General features: G+C 39.0%; 1 protein-coding gene across 2 annotated transcripts in view; it reads left to right on the top strand.

The window, feature by feature from the left end:
• smo (smoothened, frizzled class receptor) overlaps positions 1 to 15,812 on the top strand; it is a 29,412-nt gene extending 13,600 nt beyond the window's left edge. For both annotated transcript variants that reach the window (XM_076200013.1, XM_076200012.1), the window contains exons 10-15: positions 44 to 245; positions 785 to 973; positions 1,118 to 1,257; positions 2,981 to 3,140; positions 4,223 to 4,451; positions 6,567 to 15,812. In XM_076200013.1, coding sequence (XP_076056128.1) covers positions 44 to 245; positions 785 to 973; positions 1,118 to 1,257; positions 2,981 to 3,140; positions 4,223 to 4,451; positions 6,567 to 7,406 — 1,760 coding nt within the window. In that variant the 3' untranslated portion in view covers positions 7,407 to 15,812. The remainder of the gene's footprint in view (positions 1 to 43; positions 246 to 784; positions 974 to 1,117; positions 1,258 to 2,980; positions 3,141 to 4,222; positions 4,452 to 6,566) is intronic.
• Positions 15,813 to 23,732: the final 7,920 nt, after the last annotated feature.

The following is a 23,732-nucleotide window of genomic DNA, read 5'->3' as shown; positions in this document are numbered from 1 at the left end:
ATTTGTGTAAAAACAGAATTAGAAAATAAGTTTTGTATTTTAGGCCTAATCACTTTGGTGAAGTTCAAGATGGAATGCTCAAATATCATAGGAGAGAAGGCCAATAGCAAGATTGTTGAAACTATAGTGAGAATGGGCATTTTTACCATAGCACTTGTTACTTTTACGGCTGTCACTGTATACTGCCACATTTACAACTACAACAATCAACATCACTGGGATGCAGCTCTGAGATCATATATTATGTAAGTTCATGTATATATTTCTGATTTCTCACTGTTCTCATAATCTTTGCATCATCTGCAAACATGATAGTATAGCTTGTACCTACTACTGTGTCATTTAGAGAGATAAAGAACATGTTAGCTGCTAGTACCCACCCATGGTGGAACTCCATTAGTTACTCTCCCCCATACTGACATCATATCCTATACTGCCAAGCTCCTTGTACTTGTCTTTGAGGATGTATTGTGGAGGACTGAGAATCTATTCTAGATGTTTGAGTAAAATACTGATATGCTTGTTTTTATGTTGCATTCAGTATTCTGTGTATGCATAATAGGGCAGGAGGGTTCAATAACAGTCTCAGAAAGTGATGAAGTACAGTCTTCACATGGTTTAAATAGAAAGGGCTGAAAGTGACATGTGATGATAATGAAAGGGGTGACTAGACAATTTGTTTCTTGGGTATTGGCTGGTTGGAAGGGGGAAATTGGAATTAGATAACATAGCTAATTCATTTGTAGGTGTATATGTATGTATGTATCTATCATGTCATTTACAGGTGTGTATCCAATATCACTGTTCATGATGGACGGGCTGGTGATGGAAGGACAAGCTGTAGTCTGAGTACTAGGCCCAGCCTCAACCTTTACAAACTACATTTTTTAGCCTTCTTTGGTGTTGGCATCATAATGTCATCATGGTGCTGGACACCAAATTCCGTGGATGCCTGGAAAAGGTTTATTAGGAGGTAAATAGATGCTGACATGCCTTTTAGTGTGAAATACAAAATGATCTAAGAATAATTCCAAAGCATTAATTAAGTAGATGCTTCATTCAATTGTAATAGAGGAATAATATGAAGAGATTTTATTTATTTTATCATATCTGACAGAGTGGCTGGAATTTCAAGTGATGAACCTGTCCGTTTGGCCAAACATAGGGTTATTGCACATGCTTATGCCAAGCGCAATGATCTAAACACTGTTGGACGGCTGTCCATAAGCCTTCACTCATTGCATGATGACCCACTGGGTAAGAAACTCAAAATCTTTATCAGAAGACACTACAGCCTCTAGACTACTATAGATTATTGAAAGACAAGTGGTTGATGACTTTTTGCCATATTGCTGAAGGAAGTAAGATTTAAAAGAAGACAAGAAGTCCCTTTGGGATGTGTCAGTTTATCATATATTCATAACCATTCTCCACACACTTAATCCTTGTCCTCTCCCTTTCCTGCTCAACATTCTCCATTTACTAAAGAGCAATGCTCATTGGGTCCCATCTCCTACTCTTTCTCGAAGCTCGCCAGCCGAGCAGGTTAGGGCATTATAACTTGTGGTGAACGTTGAGGGGATGGCAGTTTGAACCCTGCCACCTGCAAAATTGAACTAAGGGTATGGTTTGTTAAATTCCATGTTACAAAATTCTCTGTAAGGGGCACTGTCCTAGTCTCCTGATAGGGGGGATTTTCTTGTGTTAAACCACATCATCATCATCATCACCACCACCACCACCACTAAAGACCCATTAACCCCTCCACCCATCTCATTCTCAGTCTTTCACTCACGTTCACATGTACCCTCCACACTCTTTTTACTAGTCTTTCTTCACTTGTTCTTTCCATAAGCCCAAACCATCCCAATATTCTTTGATTAACCCTTCCTGCCAGCTCTTCTTCCACACCTGCTCTCTTCCACACCTCCTCATTCCTTACTATCCATTCTTATAAATACCACCATATTTCTCAAACACTTCATCTCAAATATTTTTAAATTTTCCTCTTTCTGCCCAGTACTGTGCCATTTAGTGTTGTCTTTGTGTCTATCCTTGATACTTATTTCTTATTCCCCCAAGACATTTACTTGCTTCCATCACTGTACAGTTTACCTCAACCCATACACTTCCATTCCCTGCTACACATTTGCCCCTGAATACTTAAAACTGTCTGTTTCCTCCAGCTCTCTTTAAGACTTACCTCCAACTTATTACCACCCACACCCTTTGTGCATCTCTTCACCTTACTTTCACATACATTTACTTCCTATTTTCTCCCCACATGCACCCTCCCAAATTCTGTCACTAACTGCCTTATAACCTCCTTTGATCCAGCCACAAGTGCATTGCTATCTATAAACAACAACTGGCTCACCTTTCACTTCCCTCCACTCTCAGTTCCCATTCCCCTGCCTAACACCCTCACATTTACCTCCTGTACAGTACCACCCCATCCATGGACATGTTGAATAACCATGGTGATATTACACAATCCTGGTGCAATTTTGCCATTACCTCAAACCCCACACTTTCACTATTTCCAACCCAAACACAAGCACTACTACTCACATAAGAGCTATTGACTGCCCTTGATAGCTTTTCCCTTGTCCCATACATCTGCAACACCTCAAACCATACCTTCCTGTCAACCATCTCTAGATCCACAAAAAAAAAAAATACCTATTGTCCAAAACTTGTACAGTATATCTGCTAAAAATTTAATCTATACATCCTCTACCTTTCCTAAAACCACACACTCTTCTTCAATTACTCCCTTTGTTTCCCTCCTAATCCTCTTAATTAACACCCTCCATATGTATTTCCAACTATACTTAACATATTGATCCCTCTAAAGATACTAGTCATATTTGATCCCTTTCCCTTTGTAAAGTAGAACTATACAAGCACTCCCCCTGTCCTTCAGCACATTCCCCTTGCAGTGTAAATTTTCAATATTAACTATTAACTTCATCCTCAGGATTAAATTTTGACATGAACAGTGGGACATCAGGTGATTTATCATCAGCATGGGCAGCTGCAATTCCACACTTAATGACTCGAAGAGGAGCACTTGTTGGATCAGCTGCCTTGGGCTTACGGAGAAATTCAGTCGACTCTGACTATAGCATTAGTAGGAGGTGAGACATTTACTTTGTCAAGCACTAAAATTCTTTGTTGTGCATGCATAAATTTTGTGAAAAGTTTTTTGATAACTAGAACTTATCAGTATTTCCTTTTGGATTGCAAACTAGTAGTTTGAGGGCTTGTTTGCATGCTATCTTAACCCCTTCCATACGGTGCCGCACACGTAGGCGTCATGGACTTAGATCTCGGTGGCAGCAACCAATGCCAGCCGTACGACGTGTCGTAATAATACTCGCATCATAAAATATAGTCACCGCTTATATCGATCGTTCTCTCTTCACCCGTGAATTTTGATAACCATAGAAAATGCGATTACAAAAGAATTAGAAAGAATGTCATTATGGAGGGGCGACTACAATAAATATAATCAAGACGCCGATATGGCAGCCTCGCGAATACACTCGCTCCCCATGACGCCTACGTGTGCGGCCCCATATGGAAGGGGTTAAGAGTAATTCTGGAGTGGGTTTCAGGGTTCTTGTATAAAATTGTGTGCCAGTTATTTTCATGTGTTGTTTTATGAGGGAGGATTTTTGTTTCTGAGTGTAGATGATGTGTTGTCACGTTGCAGGGCTTCTGACCCAGGTAGTAGGCAAGGGACAGGGATGACTTTTCACCCACAAGGAACTAAGATTAAAGGGAAATGGGTGACAGGCGGGATTAGGATGAGTTGGGGGTAGGTGCATGTCTTGACTGGCTACCTCCTTTATAAAGTGGAAGAGGCCTATTGGTATATAGATAGAGTGTAGATGCTCCACAAGGGATCAGTGATGGTTACTTGTTTGTGGTGGTCCTGAAAGACTGACAGCAGACCTGCCCATTTTCAAAACCTATGGACCCCCTCACTTTTGTCAAGAGTTGCATCCTTATGGAGCTGACACTTGGTCTTCGATTGGGCTCAAGGTCTCACTCTGTCAATTTCAACTGTATTTCTTGCACTTTTTCACATGTAGAGCTGACAACCAGTTACTGCTTCCCTCCTTCTGGTGGGTAGATGACATCCGACTGTCATTGCTTGGGTGTGTAATTGGTGTTACAGGTAAAATAAAAAGTGAATGTTTCATAAATATTTCAGGTTTTCTTTTGAGTCGGGCTGCAATCGAGGAGGTTCCAGAAGACATTCCTTGGACTCACAAATGTCATTCCATCTATCTGATGCTGAAAGATTAGCAGCTTTGCAAACAGCAGCACGGTTTGGAAGACGCAAGAGAAGGGATTGGTTTAGTATGAAAAGAGCAAGGAGAATCACCCCATATGACAGAAGAGGTTCAAATACATCTGATGACAGTAACATGGGTTCCATGGTAGGTATATATAAATTCTGCTAGTATTAATCATTATGTCCTTAGTACATACATATACCAAAGGCTTTTTCCCCCTTGCAAGGGAGGTAGCCAAAAAACAAAGACATAAAATCCACTTCCACCCAATTCATCCCCACGTACTAAACTCCCATTCACCCACTCCCTCACTCTTATCTTGGCTCCTCCTGGATGAGGGGTCATCCCTGCATCTCGCCCACTGCCCTGGGTCAGAAGTACTTAGTACTATTTGGAATAGTACTTAGTACAATGTCCTTAGTGATATGGTTGAACGTCACAAACTCCCCCTATCGGAAGGCTAGGACAGTGCCCCTCACAGAGGGCTTTGTAGCATGGAATTTAATTAACCATGCCCTTGGTTCAACTTTGCTGATGGCAGGATTCGAACCACCATCCCCTCGACCTTCGCCGCAAGTAACAGAAAGGAAAAACCAAAACAAAGATGGATAAAATGAGGAATTGGAGGTGAGACAGAACTGAAGTGGAAAGAGACCTAGCTGACAGTTGATCAAAGAATGCAGTGTTGGTTTGGGGATATGGAAAGAATGGGTGAGGAAAAATGACCAAATAAAGGGTGGAAAGCATAAGTGGATGGAGATGTGGGGGGAAAACCAAGAAGGCAGATGGAACCCAGAGGAATATCAGTTGAGCAAGGATGAGAGGACAAAGGATAGATGTAGCTAGAGAGTGGTTTTGATTGAACTAATGTGCTCAAAAGGAATTTCTTTTTTGCTTTGTATATTTCCTAAGTAAATAAAGTTAGGGATCATTGTGTAATGAAGCAGCGAGAGTAAACCAGTTCCTGCTTTTATGTCATGATCCATTGCCTCTGACCCAAGCAGTGTGATAGGGGACAGCAGTAATGTGCACAGACATTGAAAGGGGTAGGTGCTTTGGGCAGGAAATTGGGCACTTCACTCTTTTGTATTATTCGTATTTGGCAACTATCCAGTAGGGTCCAACACCATTTTCCACATTATAATTTCTGAATGGTAAGAAAATGGAAAAAGTCTGTGAGAAATCATTTTTCATTCATTTTTATATATTTTTGTGAAGGGCACTTTTGGGGCACAGGGCAAAGGGGCAGGTACTCGGGCACCCCCAACAACCCCCCTCTGCACGGGCCTGGGGGACAGAGATACTGGGACAACCCTTCATCTATGAGGAGGGACAACAAATGGATTTTTGGATGGGTGTATGCTTTGATTCAACCACCTCTTATGTATGGGGAGAAAAAGTTTATAGTTGTATGCCAAGTGTTTACTTGGGTAAGACTGAGATTAGGGTGGATAGATGGAATGAAGAAGGCCTAGGGTGCAAGGGAGAGTGATTGTGAATGGATGAGAAATTGATGCTGCCTGAAGGGACTTCTTGACTGCTCTGTAATTTCTCAAGTGGAAGGGGTGGTAGGGTCACCATGTATAAAGTGGTGGGGGTAAACCAGCTTTGGCTGTTAGGGCCTGCTGCAGAGGGACTGGATCTTGCTGCATTGTGTTGAGGACAGGGATGACCCTTCATCCACATGGAACTAAGATAAGTCAATCAATCCATTGCCCCTGGTCTTTTGCAGAAGACCTGCAGCCAAATGGGACATCAAATAGTGTGAGAATCAACACTGTGTGAGATCGAAACCTTGATTGGTACGACGTTTCGCTTGTTACAGCTTTTTCAAGTACAGACATATGGCAAACACTCTGAGTACATATAGGTTTTCTGATGGGTGTGGGATGGTTGAAGGATGGGTACCTTGACTCAGCCCCAAGAGAAAAAGGACTGTTGATATATATATGTTTGTATGTATTTCCCTAGTTGCACATATGTATGTTTGCATGTATTAATCAGATTATAAAGTAGGAATGAGAGGCTGTTCTGGTTAGTATTACAAAATAATTAAATAAAAGGACATTAAAGGGGGGAAAATTATTGATAATTGTCGCCATGAGTATCACAGACTAGAAATATCTATTAATATATCTTCATACAGTGCAGTGGTATTCTGATTGCAGTGCAGAGATATTCTTATTATTTTGTATGTTGAATTTCACCCCAAATATTAATTGCCAGTTTCCTCAACAAATATTCAAAATCTCTTTTCAGATTCTACCAGCCATCACAGTAAATAACCAAGATACTCTCTTTACAAACATGATGAAACGACTAAATCTCAGCTCAGATGAACCAACACGCTCAGAAAGGGCAGGTCCAGCTGGTCCACCTTCGAAGAACTCAAACTTGAATGTTACTCTCCCAGGTCAAAATATGGAATCAGAAGATGAAGCAGGTGTTGGTAATGGAGGTTATATTGAAGAGGATTCCATTGCTCACACAGTTTTGAACAATGTATTAAAGAGCACAGACCTAAAGCGGCAAGATGGGACTTATGTCAGGTCTGGCAGAGCTCAGGAAGATGGTTTAGCATTAGCCCTTTCTAAATCAGGTATTACAAGAAGAAATTTAGCTTGTGCTGAAGTAGCTACCCAAACTAAGATGGTGAGTGTTGGCATTCAAACATACTTGGAACCTATTTTTCCCAGGAATGTTGAAACAGTTGAGAAGTCTGTGCAAGTTTCATCACCACAACTTAGAAGAGCAAGTCACAGGTTCACTCAGTCCCCAGCTAGTAGTAAAAATAGCCTATTTAACACTAATAGGTCTGTAAATAATAGGATGGAAGAAACTAGTTTTGTAACAAAACTAAATACCAAACACAGTCCATCTGATTTAAGAATGTCTCAAAATAATTCACTTAAAGCTTTCAAAAAGAATCGTACTGTTATTGAGAAAACAAATGATAATAATCAGAGTTTAAATAAGACAAATCACTCAAGCAGAGGCAGTATGAAGGATGGCCAAACCCACACTGGACATACCAGAAGTGTTGGTGATGTTATTACCGTACTTGACATGGATGAAGGAAGTGGTTATGAATCATTTTGATACTTTTCATCCATCAGTCTGTTCACCCTTTTCTCTTTTACAAGAGATCCACAGCCCTTATGGGTACATGTTCATCCCATAAATCACTCAGTGAAGATTTTCTTTCTTTTCTGTATTTCTTCCTTTTTTTCTTTCTTTCATATTAGTAGTGTAATACAAAATGTACAAAACAGAAGGTAAGGAATGTGATATCTGTTGAAATACTCAGTTTTTAGTAAAGAATGATATTCATGAATGAAATACCATGAAATTAACCAATGTATTTGTACTCTACCTCTTCCATAAACATAATAGTCTTTGTTTACTTTACACTTCAAGCATTTTAATTCCACAGCCTCACAGTGGCTGGCATTAGCTCTTGGACCCTCCCAAGGGAAGAAACATTAGACTGTTGTTTGTGTTGTATTACTGTGGAACTGTTGCTGTGTCACCAGTTGCAAGTGGAAGAAGGAGAGTATTTGAAAGTTCTCAGCTCTCCATATCTAGAAATGTGGAGGAAGTACAGTTGAAGTTGACAGATAGATTTTGGGCCAGCATCGGCATCTTAATTATATATATTATTTTGCATGTACATGAGTTACCCCTGGATTCTGTGAACTGGTTTGATCACATTTTCTGTGTTTATTATTACTCGGAGTAAAAGAGAATGAGTAATACAGCAGTGACTTTATGTTTTATAATGCAAGTAGTGTGATGAATCATACATTTGGCAGCTGATACTGCACCCGAGAATTTGAGTCGTATTGAAGTGGTTAACACCCTCACCTCCTGAAGGGCTGGAACACAGTCTCTGGACAGAGCCCAAGATATTTTTCAATTTCAAATGTATTTCCTCCACTTTTTCTTATAGGGAGAGCTAGCAAGTGACTGCTTCCCTCAGACTACTATAAAACTGCTGTCATAGAAATGGCCTTACCCTAATTCAATACAGACAAGTCAATCTGTTTTCCTAGAGAGATCTGTGGGATGGCCCAAGGACTGTTACTTGCTGATGTGGAGCTGTGATTCAACAGTCTGTGAAACTGAAGGCAACATTAAATATTATTACAGTATGCATTTGGACAATTGGTTACCTCCCTTGTAAGGGGGAAAAAGCCTTTGGTATATGTATGTATGTATTTGGACAAAAAGAACATCTGTACATAACCACCCAGTAAAGATTGAATGTGTTCATAATGAATATCAGCCACCCCACCATGATCACCATACTTGAATGTACCATTCTTGTGTGAAATGCAACTGGTTGGTAGACTGCACCCAAAACCAGTGCAGCTGTTGCATGGACTCATAGGACATTAGTGTAGCGCTTTCATATTCCAAAAGTATACAATAGTTTAACTCTTTCCTCCATTTCCTCTGATCCCTTCAGGATTAGGGCACTTTGAAGTGCAGCCATACTTAAGCAGAAGGCTTCATTTTCTCACCCTTCATATGTCTTCTCTTTGCATTAATCTAATTATTTATTTCTCATGACACTTTTCACTTCCTTAAGACATTTACTTGCTTCCTTTATCACATAATACACCTCTGTCTTCACACCTCCATTCCCTGCTGCATATGACCCAAAATACTAAACCTAAGCACTTACTACTGCCTCACAACCTTTGAATTTAATTCCAATCTGCTGCCATCCTTGCCTCTTGTACATATGAGCTGAGAATATATATATAGCCCAAGCTGGAACCTTACATGAACTCAAGGTGAGGAAAGATTGCTTCTTTACATTTTCAATTATTTCTTTGTAATGATATGGTTTAATGTCATAAACTCACCCTATTGGGAGGACTTTGTAGCATGTAATTTAATGAACCCCTCCTTTGGTTCAACTCTGCCAGTGGCAGGGTTTGAATTGCTGACTCCTTGTAGCCAAAATGTGTGAAAAAATTGTTAAAGACAGAGGGACAAAGTATTTAGAAAAAGAAAACCCCTTGTGGAAAACTAATTCAGTTTTAGAAAAAGAAAATCATGTATTTAGCTAATTGTAGTTACCCAACTGAAGTACACATGTAGTATTTGTGTTTGAAATTTGTTGAGTTTGTATTCGTGAGTAATAAGTGTAGTGCAGGAGAGGAATAGGTGAGTGGACTCTGTTTACTTGGATTTATGATAAAGCATTTGATAAGGTACCTCACAAAAAAAAAATTGTTGTCATTCCCTTGATTGTCTGGCTGAGCAGTCCAATCTCTCTGAGGAATGCTACAGCTGGATGAGATTTTCCCACAAATCTTTTATAGAGTGTATATTGTGTTGTTGGTATGAACAAGGGAATTTATGAAGTAAAACCAAATCAGGTTAGGTGCAAGTACTTATGTTTACCAGATACCTCAAATTTGCATGTAAGACCCAGAATACATTTCCTGTTTTTTAATGCTATCAAATAGAGTATGATCTTTTCCTGATTTCTCTCTCTCTCTCTCCTTACAGCAGCAGTTGCTGTAGCTCTAAACATAGCACAAGCCTATCTATCTATGAAGGACTTATTTCCCCCATATAAAGGAGGTAGCCACCTGAGGCATGCACCCACCCCCACCTATTCCACTCCCTTCCATCATCCATTTGTTTCCCTCTCCTCTTGGAGGTCTGGAGCTGGCAAGGAGACTGAGATAGCAATCAATCTGGTGCCCCAGATGTCTCTTGGAAGAAACACACAGATCCCAGGTAACTGGCAGCAGCCATTGTGTGGGCTCATACATCACTCAGGGAAGAAATATTGTATTGTTGGCCAGGGAATGTTAGTGTGAGGCAGCATAGACTGAGTTGAGTTGCTAAATGTCTTCTTTGTGGTGGTTGCATGTAGGGCAATTTGATTCTGTGGCAAGGCCTATTATGTTTGTACTGTCTCAGAACTGAAGGGTGTCCTGAATACAAGCATACTATATGATATACCTAGATGTAAGACAGAACAGATCCACAGCAAGGCCACTTCACTTAGTAGACAAGCCCCCCCCCCCCTCTGTCCCATCATGCAGAAAAAGAGATGTGGAGAAATCCCTTCAGGCCATGTCAAAATATCATTCACACATAACCACTCTCTATCCCCCATCCCCTGCCCCTCCCTTGTATCTCAAGATCATCTATATACAGCCACTCCCCAATTAACCCTTTCTCATGCCTTCTCCCTTCCTTGCTTAACAGACATTCCCCTCTTGCTCAACATCCCTTTCACTCAATCCATCTATCTTATTATTGGTTGTCCCCACAAGTTCACTCCATCCACTTCTACCTTCTGCACCTCTTTTACTAATCTTTCTTCTCTCATTCCATGTGCCCAGACTGTTCCATTATTCTTTCATCCACCCTATCTGCCATTGCCTTTTCCACCCCCACTCTCCTTACCTCCATGTTTCTCATTCTATCCAGCTTGTAACCCATACCATACTTCTAAGACATTTCATCTCAAACATTTAAAATTTTCTTTGCCTCTCTTAAATTCCAGGTCTCTGCCCCATATAGTGCTGTCAGCACAATCACCCCTTCATATGATCTCTATATCCATTCCCAGGAGCCTATTTCTCATGACACTTTTTAATACCCCAAAGCATTTACTTGCTTTTCTCAATCTACAATTTACCTCCACCTTGACTCCTCCCTTTCCTGCCATATGTGACCCCAAATACCTAAAGATATCCACTTCCTCCAACCTTTCTTCTTTGATACTTCCAACTCTTTGACATCCTCTCCCCTTGCACACCTCATCACCTTACTTTTATCCACATTTACCTTCAACTTTCTCCTATTGTATACCTTCCCAAACTCCATCCCTAACTCCCTTAATCCCCCTCTGACCTTGCCACAAGTGCAGTGTCATTATCAAACAACAACTGACTCACCTTCCACTTTTTTCCATTACCCTCACATTTGCCTCCCACACCACCCCCATCCATGTACACATTGAACAGCTATGGCAACATGACACATCCCTGTTGCAGTTCCACCTTTATCTCAAACCACTCCATTTCCAATTCACATACAGCCTCTACTACTCTCATAAAAACTTTTGATTGCCCTGAACAGCTTCCCCCATTCCCATATATCCGAACATAAGAATAAAGGAGACTGCAAGAGACCATAAGGCCTACACTAGGCAGCTCCATATCCATCACCACCTGTCATCCCCATCCATAAAGTTGTCTAATCATTTTTTTAAAACAACTGATAGTTTCAGCGCTTACTACATGGTTACTAAGTTTATTCCATTCATCGACCACCCTATTAGTAAACCAAAGCTTGCCTATTTCCTTCTTAAATCTAAATTTGTCCAGTTTATACCCATTACTGCGAGTCCTGCCCTGTTGTTTTATTATGATGACCTTGTTTGCATCACCCATGTTATAGCCTTTGATCCACTTGAACACTTCTATTAGATCACCCCGCACTCTGCGTCTTTCCAGAGAGTGTAAGTTTAGGTGCCTAAGCCTCTCTTCGTAAGGCAAATTTCCGAGTCCATGTATCATTTTGGTCATTCTTCTCTGTACTGATTCTAGTGAATTTATGCAAAACCTCCCACAGTGCCTTCCAGTTTACCCTGTCATAATCCTTTTTTCCAAATCCATAAAGACTTAAAAAAAAATTCCTTATTTTTTGCTGAAGCTGTCTCATATCTGCCTTACCACAAAAATCTGATCCACACAACCCCCACCTTCCCTAAACCCACACTTCCTCACCACTCCCTCTTCCTCTCCTAATCCTCTCAATTAAAACACTCTCATAAGCCTTCCCAACTATACTCAACAAACTGATCCCTCTGAAACTACTGCACTCACATTTGTCCCCTTTTCCCATGTAAAGCACTCTACCTTCCCTTAAGTACACATTATACAACCGCACTAGCCAGTCCACAATTACAGTAGATCCCTTCTTCAGACACTAGCAATTAAATGTTGTAAATTACAGACACAGATATAATTTTAACTCCTATTTTACCAGTAAATGATAAAAATACATGTATTTACAGCAGGTGTGTTGTACATGTGTCTAGCAATGGGTATGTCATCCTTGTACACTTAAGCAGTGGATCTACTCAGCAACATGATTTCCTCTGTCCCTCCTGTACTAAAGAAAGCATAACAAAAGTTTAAATTACCTTAGTTTGAATACACAAGGAAGTGTTGATATATGATTTTGTAGTGCTGAGGATGGGAGAGGTGAGGGAGTAAGTCACGTTGTTAGACGGGATCACTGCACGTGTGTACCACAAAGATAATGCATCTATCACTAAGTACATGTTCAGCTGTGTATTGTTATTTATATTAGAGAGAGGCTAGTGGTCAACTGACAGAGTACATTTGTTTCAGCATCCAGTGCCATTATTTTGTTTATAAATTCATATAGTTTTATTTATTATTTTTATATATTTTTCATGTTCATATTGTACAAAGTCAATTACCATAAGAAAATCTGGTGAGGGCAATATATGAACACTGTTCTTTTTACAGATTTTGATAGTCAGTTCATTATAATAACATTGTAATTCTCACAAATAGAGTAGAATTTCAGTTCTTATTACAGTATAGACTCACTTTTTTCTACAGTCTGATGGTGCTAAGGGCCTGTGGTTTGCTATTTTTTCTAGAATAGGCCTGCCAAAATTGGGGTTCATTTTATATGATTACGCACTCATATGCCCAAAAATACATTATGTATCCTGTATGCCTGGAATGGAAATTGAATTTCAGTGCCAGAAAAGGCAAAGTATTGGAAATGGGTACTATTTCAGAAAGATCATCATTCAGTTATTCATTGGGAAGTGAGTCAATTACAATGGCAAAAGAGGAGAAAGATCTAAGCATGTTGTGAGTAACTAGTACAGATGTCATGAATTAGGGAATACAGGGTTTATTATGAAACTAATGAATCACACAATTTGAGTTGTGTGGAACTTGTGAATTCATTGTATATTAGATATATGTATATCTGCATATTAATCAATTAAGCAGCCATCTTGAATCCACTGCTGATCAAAGGCCTCTCTCATACCATTCCATGACTTGCACAATTATGCCAGCTTCTGCCACTCCACTCAAGCAAACTTGTCTCTCTCATCCCTCTACCTTTTGTCAGGGCTTTTTAAACATTTCCCATCTATTGGCATCAACTCAATAACACATTTGCTCCATCAATCTCTCATGCTAACTTGCCTGTCCAATTCCACTTTCTCTTTTTTACTGCTGCCTCCACAATATCTTTTGCTCCAGTCTGCTCTCTCACCCAAGTTGCTCTTTTCCTGTCTTTCAACATTATTCCCACCACTGATCTCACTATTCTCCTCTGTGCACTCCTTAGCTTTGTTTCCATTGCCTTCATCAGTTTCTTAGTCTCGCATCCATAGATTATTGCTGGCATTGTACATTGATTGTAAACTTGTGTTTCAAACATAGAGGTAGGATGAGATGGATGATCTTATTCTTACCAAACATTTTCCAACCAAGTGTAATGCACCTTTGCACCTTTTTATTTCATTATCAAGGTCTTTCGTCACTTTTATCATCTAGCCTGAATAATTATACTCTTCAAGATATTCAAGACACCATTGATTTTAATCTTTCTACTTTGAAATTTCATGTTGAACACTACTTTGGTTTTATTCTCATTCATCTTTAAACCTACTTTAAGACTATCTTTGTTCAGATTGCTCAGCATATCCTGCAAGTCTTCTGCTCTATCTGAAACAAGAATATCATCTGCAAATCTTAGGGGATTAAAATATTCACCATTAATTTTCAAACCTTTCTCTTCCCAACTTACCTTTTGAAAATTTCTTCCAGGCAAACTGTAAATAGTTTTGGTGTCTGCATATACAGTCTTCAAATTCAGATTTCATCCTATAACTTCATCAGGGATAGATAACTCAACAAATGATTCATTTTAACTGTTTTTTGTAATACACATATATTCTAAGAATACAGTATTTTTCATTGCATTTAGGGGTGTATAAGTTTAATGATTGCATGATTGTTGTAGTAAAGTAGTCTTCTCCACATGCAAAACTGCAGGGTAGGAAGCTCTGCTTTCCCTCCTATATCTACAGTTGGTTCACTCATCATCAGGGAGGAGTGAACAACGAAGAGGGGGATGAAGGGAGTATGGACATCATAGGCTAGGGATGAATACCAGTAGTCCTAGTTCCTCTCTTTCTTCAGGTTAAGCATATGGTTGAGCCTAATGGGACCAAGCTGAATAAAGGAAAAGGATGGGGGAGGGGAATTGCAAACATTGGTAAGGGAGACTATTGCAATGGAGGAAAATCTAACTTAATGAAAATGGGGAGAAAGGAACATAGTCATGACTACATATATCTGTGGGCTTCCTGCATCTTCTTTGTTGAAGTGGGAACCAGTTAATGTGGATGTACTTTAGCATGGGTTAAAGAATTGAAATGGAATTGTAATTGCATATGATCCTGAGCTGTATCTACTCATTAGTTTGATGTTTCAAATATCAATTTGAATCTTGTATAAAGATAATTTATATACTAAGATATTCTTTTTTAATTGGGTTTGTAGCTGTTTTACATGTGTGATTCCAGTTGATTTTTTATTAACCTAACACCTAAAGTAACCTCAAAACAAATACACATAGCACACTGGTAAAACATGTAAATCTGGTGGAGCTGAATCAGACACTGTCTCATTGTTTCAAAGCCACATGGATACATAACCTTGCCAAAACATGTTCAACGTTCCAGCAGTGTTGTGATATATGTTGTGTTGTGAATAGGTTCCAGGGTATGGAAAAGTTACTATATATGAGTCAAGTACTGTATTTGGAAAAATCTGATCCAAAAATGGTTACCATAGTTTATATTAAACTTCATAGTAGCTCCTACTCTTCCAAAAGAAATATATATATTTTGTGTATACATTAACTTTGCTTTGACACTTCCAGCTTTTGAGCAGCTGTAGCTACTATTACCATAAGTCCAGCTGATGCCTTTTCCTGTCATGCTATGTAAATAAATATTCATTATCATAAGAACATGAAAGGTGAATAATAAAGCATCATAATTTTCAACTTAGCCTAAATACTAAATATGAATTATGAGATGCCCACATAATATGAAATATGCATTTTGTTAATGAATGATGACATGATAATTATTTTTAGGGACAGCTTTATGCTGTATCTGGATTGTATGCAATAAAGAACTACCACAAAATGTTTCAGTAGTAATCTTAATTGTTGCCATAATTCTTGATCAAATAATCCATTTTGAAGTGCCAATGCGTATGTAATTGGAATATTTAGAAAAAAAATACATGTATGAGCACATTTTTATTTTCACATAGGAATTTATGTATTTCTGTAGATATGAAAATAAATTTAAGTTATGCTACATGTGCCTCAAGCAAATGTACATTTGAAACCAAAATATGCTGTGAAAGTAATAGAATAATGAAAAATAATCCTGGTATTTTTTCACCTCAGGATGAAAATTGTCATGATTGTACTGTAATTAACTTACTGCTTCAAAGTCGCCATGATATTCTGAATAAAATAGCCTGGTGGGAGCAATAATGATGATAACTGTTGCTTCTATTTCCATTGACCACAATTATGCAACCCCACAGCTGGCAATGGTCCTCAAGCCCTCCCATAGCTCTCTCTAGGAAGATACTTTGGGTTGTTGTTTGTGTTGTACTACAGTAGTGTGGGACTCTCTACATCATCAACTTATAGTAGTTCAAGGAGAGCAACCACCAGTTGTCAGCTTGCCTTATGTGAAAAGAAATCAAAATTGATGCAGAGAGATATGGTCAGGTCTGGAGATTAGTGTTGATCCTTTAGGGCTGCACTTTCAGATGGAGGTAAGGTTATTAATGGGTTCTGAAGATGTGCAGCTGAAAATTTATCTGATGCCCATCTTGCGGGATCACCAATTGTAGGGGTCCCTGACAGACAGAATAAAAGGGTAAGTGTTAATAAGTATGGAAAAGGTTAACTGAGATAGATTTAAACTTAAGAGGCATGTGATTTTACTTGATTCAGTCAGTCAGTTGTTCCCTTGAGTTTTAATGACTGGAATCCTACAGACCCACAGTAGTTGACTATCATCCTTGCACCTTCTCATAGATCTCTCTGGGAAGAAACCTAGTACTGATGTCTGTATTGTGTTAGTGTGGGAATTATTACCACCAACTAAAAGTAGTAGAAGGGAGAGAGCAGTCATTGATTGTCAGTACTTGTGTTTGAAGGTGGAAGGAATATGAAGTTGATAAAAAGTTATCTTCGGTCCAGTCTGAAGCTCCTTTGGGTCTGCACCTCCAAGTGGAGGTGAGGAAGTTGATTGGGTTCAAAGATGTTCACCATGATTCAGGAATGTTTTTCTCATGTATAAACTGGGTATATAATTTAGCTAATCTACAATGAACTTCTTTCCCTACATATTTCAGAAAGTCTATTAATATGCCATGTTCAGGTGTTTATCCTCATTCTATACTTTTTAAAGCCAGTGTTACCTCTTCATTTGTAACTACCCAGTGCAATATTAACACGTACATGTGAAATTACTTAAGCAACTATAGTATTTGATGAGTCTCTTGGCAAAATTTTTCCAGCCTGTCTCTACATTTGATAATTTCTCTGTTTCTATATTCCAAAGATATCTGCAGTCTCCCTAATGCTAGTTTCTGCTCGGCATGGTTAATACTTTTACCTTTCCAAATAGTTTCCTCTATGTGGTCCATGATTCCCTTTCTTTTTTCTGATCTGTATTTTATATATATATATATATAAGCTTATTAAGTTCAGCTCTATTTTATCCACCCTGGTTTTAATCTGCAGTCTTCTTTTTTATTAGGTCATTTATAACTTTGGAGTATTTGCTTTATCCAATTTTTGCAATCCCCAATTTTTCTGTTGATTCTTTAATAATATTTCCTAAATCAAAATTCATACCCTCTAAGGCAAAGATACCTAAAATTATTCAATTCTGATACTCCAATTCAACCTGATGCCCTCTCTCCAATATCAGCCTGTTGCTCTCAACTTTTAGCTATTAATTTTCAGTACAAAAGAGCAAGCAGGATGGCTATAAACAGACAGCTAGATTGTATGGACTCCTTTTATTTTATATTGAGTAAATAAATGAATGAAATGCAACTTTTAATACACCAAAAAAAAAAAAAAATCAGGATGCCTTTTTCGATACCCCCGGGAACTGGTTTTGATACCCCATGGGGTATTGAGGCACTACTTTAGGAACATCTGCTCTAAGGTGTCCACATTATTTCTTGATGTTTCAGATTTATTTATATCTGTATACCATGGGCCCCCTTATAAGGGAGGTTGCCAAGTCAAAAGACACATACTCACTCCCACCCATTTTACTCCCATCAACCATCCTTTCCTCCTTCTCATCTTAGCTTCTTGTGGATGAAGGGCCATCCCTGCATCCTGCCCACTGCCCAGGGTCAGACACAATGCAGCAAGACACAGCACACCCACAGCAAGGCCACTTCACTTAATCAGTGACCCCCCCTTCTCCAGCCCCTCATGTGGAAAATAGAGAAGGGAGGGAGAAATCCCTTCAGGCTGCATCAAAATATCATTCACACACAACCACTCACCACTCCCCCTCTATCCCCTACCGTCTCCCTTCCTTGCATCACAGTATCATCTATATACAGCCATTCTCCACTTACCCCTATCTCCTGCCTTCTCACTTCCTTGCTCAACAGACATTTCCCTCTTGCACAGAGCTCCCTTTACCCCATCCATTCATCTCATCCTTGGTCAACGCTTAAGTTCACTCCATCCACCTCTGCCTTCCACACCTCTTTTACTAATCATTCTTCACTCATTTTTTCCGTATGTTCAAACCACCCCAATATTCTTTCATCAACCCTATCTGCCATCTCCTTTTCCATCCCGAATCCCTATTCAACCTTGTAACCACTACCATACTTCTCAGGCATTTCATCTTAAACACATTTAAACTTTTCCTCTCTACCTCTCATAAATTCCAAGTCTCTGCCCCATACAGTGGCATCAGCACAATTACTCATTCATATAATCTTCTCTTTGCATTCATTTCCAAATGCCTATTTCTCATTACACTTTTTAATCACCGAAGCCATTTATTTGCTTCTCTCAGTCTACAATTTACCTCTATCCACTTCTTTTACTGCCACATGCGACACCAAATACATAAAACTATCCCCTTTCATCCTCTCTCCTTTAATTACTTTGGTATGATGGCGGCTACGTAGGCGTCATTAGGCGCGATTGTGTACACGAGGATGCCGGCATCGGCGTCTTGATCATACATATATATATATACAAGCCTGGGGCTTGGCTGCGCAAACAGCGGCCTACGGCCGCAGCTTTCTGCGCTCTAATCCCTCGTTTTCCCCTTCGGCCTCGGGGCGGAACCCCAACACGGGATCCCCAGCACGAAGAAGAATACCACCTGACCCCGACTTACCCAAGCGCTTTTTCAAGAATATTTTTAGGACAAAGTGTCACCGTAATACCACCTGTCCCCGACTTCCACAGCATTTTTTAGAAGAATATTTTTATTTAGACATATATATATATATATATATATATATATTGTAGTTGTGCATGAGTTACCCCCGGATTCTGTGAACTGGTGTGATCACGAGTAATACAGCAGTGACATATTTTATAATGCTAGTAGTGTGATGCATCGTACATATGGCACCCGATGCTGCGCGCGAGAATTTGACTCGTACTGAAGTGGTTAAGACTTCCTTCAAAATCTGCCATTCTTTCCCCATGTATATCTCATTACCTTACTTTTACCCATATTTACCTTCAACTTTCTCCTGTTACATACTTCCCAAAATCAATCACTAATTCCCTTAAGCACCCCTCTGACTCTGCCACAAGCACAGTGTTGTCAGCAAACAGCAACTGGCTCACTTCACACTTATCTCCATTTTTTAACCATCTCCAGTCTCCTGCCAATTACTCTCACATTTACCTCATGCACCATCCCATCCATATACACATTGAACATCTATACATGACACATCCCTGTTCCAGCCCCACCTTTACCTCAAACTACTTGCTCTCTCCATTTCCAATTCTCACGAGGCTCTACTACTCTCAAAAACTTGACTGCCTTTAACTGTTTTCCCTCAATCCCATATATCTGCAAAATTTCCCACAGTACTTTCCTGTCTACCCTGTCATAAGCCTTTTTTTCAAATCCATAAAGGCCAAAAAACATCCTCACCTTTTACTAAAACTTTCTCACATATCTGTCTTACTACAAAAATCTGATCCACGTAACCCCTATACTTCGTAAACACACTGCTCCTCACCAGCTCCCTCTGTTCCTCTTCTAATTCTCATAATTAAAACCCTACCATATACCTTCCCAACTACACTCAACAAGCTGTAATCAGAAGTACATTTGTCCCATTTCCCCTTGTAGGGTGGAACTGTACATGTACTCTTCCATTCCTCAGGCACTCTACCATCCCTTAACCCTTAACAGGTAAAGTGGGGTCAGACAGACCCCATACTTTTTTGTTTTTTAATTTTAATATACTAATATATTACATACAGATATGTACTCCCATATACCTTCTTGATCAGTGGAGTAGCTTAATGGGGTGATAGGGTCATTCCTGAATCTTGCTCTATATAAGCTTTATAGAGCTTTTGAGTCCGTCTGACCCCACTTTACCTGAGGTGTGAGTACCGTGGGGTCAGTCAGACCCCACTTTACCTGAGGTGTGAGTAGCGTGGGGTTTGTCAGACCCCACTTTACCTGAGGTTTGTTCATGTCATATAAATGTTTTATCATTTATACTTATGGGTAAATAATAATTTCTTCTTTTTTATCAACAGAAAAACATACATCCGAGTTTAATTTTATTTATTTATTTAATTTATTTATTTTATCTATTTTATTTATTTATTTAATTTATTCCATTTTCCCTCTTTTGATCACATTAATTTTTATCACAATGTTTAATTTCTGTTCTGGTAATGCGAATTTCTTTTCATATCATGGTCACACTATACTCATATTATCATAAAGCATGACATTCCGCCACATTTTATTTGATTGATTTATCCTTCCCTCTTTTGTTCAAATTTAATTTGTATCACATATTTTGTATCACATATGAATGCTTAATATTTTCTGTTCTGTTAATATGTTTCTTCTCACAACAAGATCACACTATTCTCATATCATCATAAAATGTGACATCTCGCCACATTTTAGGGCACCTCAGTCACTCTATTCCCACACATACAGCTGTAATTTATTTCATCCTTCCCCTCTTTTAGTTCAAATTTAATTTGTATCACATATTTTGTATCACATATAAATGTTTGATATTTTCTGTTCTGTTGATAATATGTTTCTTCTCACACTATTCTCATATCATCATAAGATGTGACATCTCGCCACATTTTAGGACACCTCAGCCACTCTATTCCCACACATGCATCTGGTTCTCATCTATCCCCCTTGTACAAGATCTTTTGAAAAATTGTGGGCTCACATATGTAGGCACACTGAGGGACAAGAAGCCACAAGTACCAGCTCTGATGACAGACAAGACGGTTATCAGAAAAGGGTGCACGGCTTTCCTCTTTGACACAACCATGGCACTTGTGTCACATTTACCTGACAAGAAGAAGAAAAAATTTGTGCAGTTGATCTCCTCAATGCACCAACAACCTGTTATGGATGACTGTGGGAAGCCAGAAATCATCTTGTATTATAACAACACAAAAGGAGGGGTTGACGCGTTTGATCAAATGTGTGCCCGATATACGTGCAGCCGAAAAACCAAACGGTCGCCTTTGTGCATAATGTACGGACTGGTCAACGCCGCCGGTGTCAACTCCTATATAACCTGCAATGAAATGAGGAAACGTGATGGACAGGCGGAACTTTCATCACGCTGGAAGTATCTGATTGAGCTGGCAGAAGAGATGATACGGCCATGGGCAGAGGAGAGGATGAACTTCAAGGGGATGCACAAAAGTACTTTGATGACCATCAGAACGGTCTTTGGCTTGAACATGTCCCATCAGCAAGCGGATACCTCTTCTATGAGAAAGCGATGTGCCTTGTGTGACCGGAAGTCTGACAGGAAGACCAAGAACTACTGCCTACACTGCAAAAGACCAGTGTGTCAGGACCATTCAACCCCTATCTGCGATGACTGCAATTAGATTCTTCAGTATCACAAATTCCACTTTCAGTATATCCAATAAAATATGTTCTTCATTATCACTAGCATTATGTATGAATTGCTCGACTCATGTCCTCTCAAGAAAACTCAAAACCCTCTGAGACCACAAACTTCCGTCAACGAAGGATGGGGTTTTGCTGAGTCAGGGTAGGAGTGCTTAGAGCCATAAAAACTTATAAATAATAAACTTAGATACCATTAAAAACTTATAGATTGTTTGCTGGACCTTGTATCAACCTTCCCTGAAAATTTCATTAAAACCAGTCCATAATTTTTGCGTAAAATTGGTCAGTCAAAATAATCACCTCGTTTTTTTTCTTCAGATTTCATGGTTTATGAAACACATTTATTATTCATTTGTTGTAGCTCTGCTTTTCCCTAAAGATATTTGGGACATTTGTCTCTAAAAAATGATGACCAACCGCTTCATATTTCATGCTTTCAGTCAAGCACCCTCTGAAGTCAACAATATCTTATTTTTCATAATTTTTTTTGTAATTTTCATTAAAATATGTCTAACAATTATAGTAACTTTTAAGAATGTAAATGGAAGAATATAATTTGAAGTACATATGTTTTGATTTCTATGTAAATAAATTGAGTATAAGTATTTTATTTTTATTTTTTGTGTTTGGGGTCCGTCAGACCCCGCTTTACCTGAATCGTTTGTCAAAAAGACCTTTACCTGTTAAGGGTAACACAGAATATACAACCACACTATAGCCAGTCCACTATTACTGTAGCTCCCTTCTTCAAACAATCCGCATGATACCCATCAAACCCAGGTGCCTTACCTGCTCTCATCATCTTCAAAACTACTTGTACCTCATCTTTTCTTATTTCTCCTCCATTTTCCTCTCACATCACCGTCATTTTCTTTGCACCTACTGCTACCATCAATCCCTCCCTATCCTCCTCCACATTCAATAACTCTAAAATACTGTTCATTTTTCCCTGACGGCCTCCCCTTCTATTGACGTCCATATGCGCCTTTTACCTTTTCTTCTCTGCTTAACTGACCTCCCCTTCCTCTCTTAACTTCCATCCAAAAAATATTTTTATTACTTAAAAAATGTCATACTCCTTTCCATTTTATGTACTCTCCTTAATGCCTCCTTTTTTTTTCTTTTGTACCTCATATGTTTCTCTCGCCCTACTTTGCAAATTATCCTTTTTATCATCTTTTACCTTCGCAAACCTTGTTTTTCTTATCTTATCTTTTTTCTTAAAGACTAGTTTATTTCTCTCAGCTCTGATATTAAATCTAGCTGTGCGATCTACCATTAGGTCACTAGGTCTGCCTATATGTACTCAATAGATAAATGTAATACTACCAATACTGTTGTTCTTATCTCTGAATGTGATTTCTTTAAATGACCTACACACTTTCGGAAGAAAGCGATTAATACTCACATGTAGTTGTCCGCAAAACATCTAGCATCTCGCCTGTCATTTCTCTCATCTACTCCTAATTTCCTAATGACAATTCACCTAGATAGAACCGCTGGTAAACTGCAGCCCATAACAACAACAACAATAACAACGCTGTTATAATTGTGCGTTTGTTCGTTGGTTGGTTTTCATGTAGGTGAAGACAGATGGTGTGCGGTGGCGGAGTCGTTTGACGATTGGGTCAGGGCCGAACTGTCGACTGCCACTAGGCTAATTGTTTCCTCTTCAACACAGTTTAGTCTTAGACGCTGGCAGTGTTAGTTGTGACCATCTTCGCCAGTTATACTGTGCATACACCAAGACGTGTTCAGTTATTCACCAAGCTTCGACTCGAATTAAAATGACTTAGTCATTATTGACTCTAGTTCATTCGTTCCACACTGTTAATGAACATTTAACATGAAGTTTAAAACAAAATTAGAATAGTGACTAGTGAGGAGGAACTAAGATGAGAGGGAGGAAGGGGTGGTGGAGGGGAGTTGAATGGGTGGGAGTGACTTTGCTACCTCCCTTGTAAAGGAAAAAAACTCGTGGTATATAGATAGATAAAAGAGTGGAATATAATAAACGGAAAGAAACTTGTGTATTAAAGTGAAACAATGTTTTATGATTGATAACATATTATTTTCGTAATTAAATCCATTTGACTTTCCATGCCATCTCTACAATTACAATTTAATTATACGGTGTT

Source organism: Oratosquilla oratoria, chromosome 16, assembly GCF_046742065.1.
Source record: "Oratosquilla oratoria isolate Oo_2021 chromosome 16, ASM4674206v1, whole genome shotgun sequence".
NCBI classification, from domain to species: domain Eukaryota; kingdom Metazoa; phylum Arthropoda; class Malacostraca; order Stomatopoda; family Squillidae; genus Oratosquilla; species Oratosquilla oratoria.
This window is presented reverse-complemented; position numbering and strand designations above follow the sequence as displayed.